At 57.9% G+C, this 701-nt stretch overlaps 1 protein-coding gene across 1 annotated transcript in view; it reads left to right on the top strand.

Annotated features, from left to right (window-relative positions):
- The window catches only part of LOC102388210 (major histocompatibility complex class I-related gene protein-like), a gene marked incomplete at its 5' end in the record, with an annotated part of 6,870 nt that extends 6,409 nt beyond the window's left edge, over window positions 1–461 (top strand). The window contains one exon of the mRNA XM_025213985.1: window positions 160–461. Coding sequence (XP_025069770.1) covers window positions 160–461 — 302 coding nt within the window. The remainder of the gene's footprint in view (window positions 1–159) is intronic.
- Window positions 462–701: the final 240 nt, after the last annotated feature.

Here is a 701-nt window from a genome sequence, read left to right on the forward strand (position 1 = left end):
AGGTGCGTCTCTCACTCACTGCATCTTAATCAGTTTCATTTAGGTAGAGGAAGGGAGGGGGGGGGTGAGTCCTTTGTGAGTCAGACAGACTGCATCCTGTGCCAGGGTTGCCCAAGAATACAGAGCTGAGACGTAACACAGGTGTCTCCTCCCTCCCAGAGCCCCCCAAGACACAGGTGAGGGACAGGCCTTCATCTCAGGATGGACTCACCACCCTGTCCTGCTGGGTCCATTGCTTCTACCCCAAGGAGGTGGCTGTCATCTGGCTGAAGAATGGGGAGGTGCAGCCCCAGGAGATGAGCCACTCGGGGGTCATTCCCAGTGGAGATGGGACCTACCAGACCTGGGCCACCATCAAGATTAACCCCAGTAGCAACCACGATTACACCTGCAGCATGGAGCACGTGAGCCTGGGTGAAGACCTGCAAGCAGCCCGGGATAAGAGAATGATGCGTGAGTGACCCCCACATGGGCAGGGAGGAGACCCCCAGGCACTAATGGAGGGAAAGGCTGACTGACCCCTGTAAGTGGAGGAGTGGGGAGTGAGGGTCTCGGCTGTCTGTGCCTGGGTTGTCTGCTGCCCTCAATACGGTGGAAGGGAAAGGACCTATAGCAATGGCAGGGATGGGCTGGGGAGCAGTTATCCCAGAACTAGCGCTGTTGGCTGCAGCCCTGGCTGTTGCTCTCCTCTTGCCACTCTG

The sequence above is a fragment of the Alligator sinensis genome, unplaced genomic scaffold, assembly GCF_000455745.1.
Source record: "Alligator sinensis unplaced genomic scaffold, ASM45574v1 scaffold634_1, whole genome shotgun sequence".
NCBI classification, from domain to species: domain Eukaryota; kingdom Metazoa; phylum Chordata; order Crocodylia; family Alligatoridae; genus Alligator; species Alligator sinensis.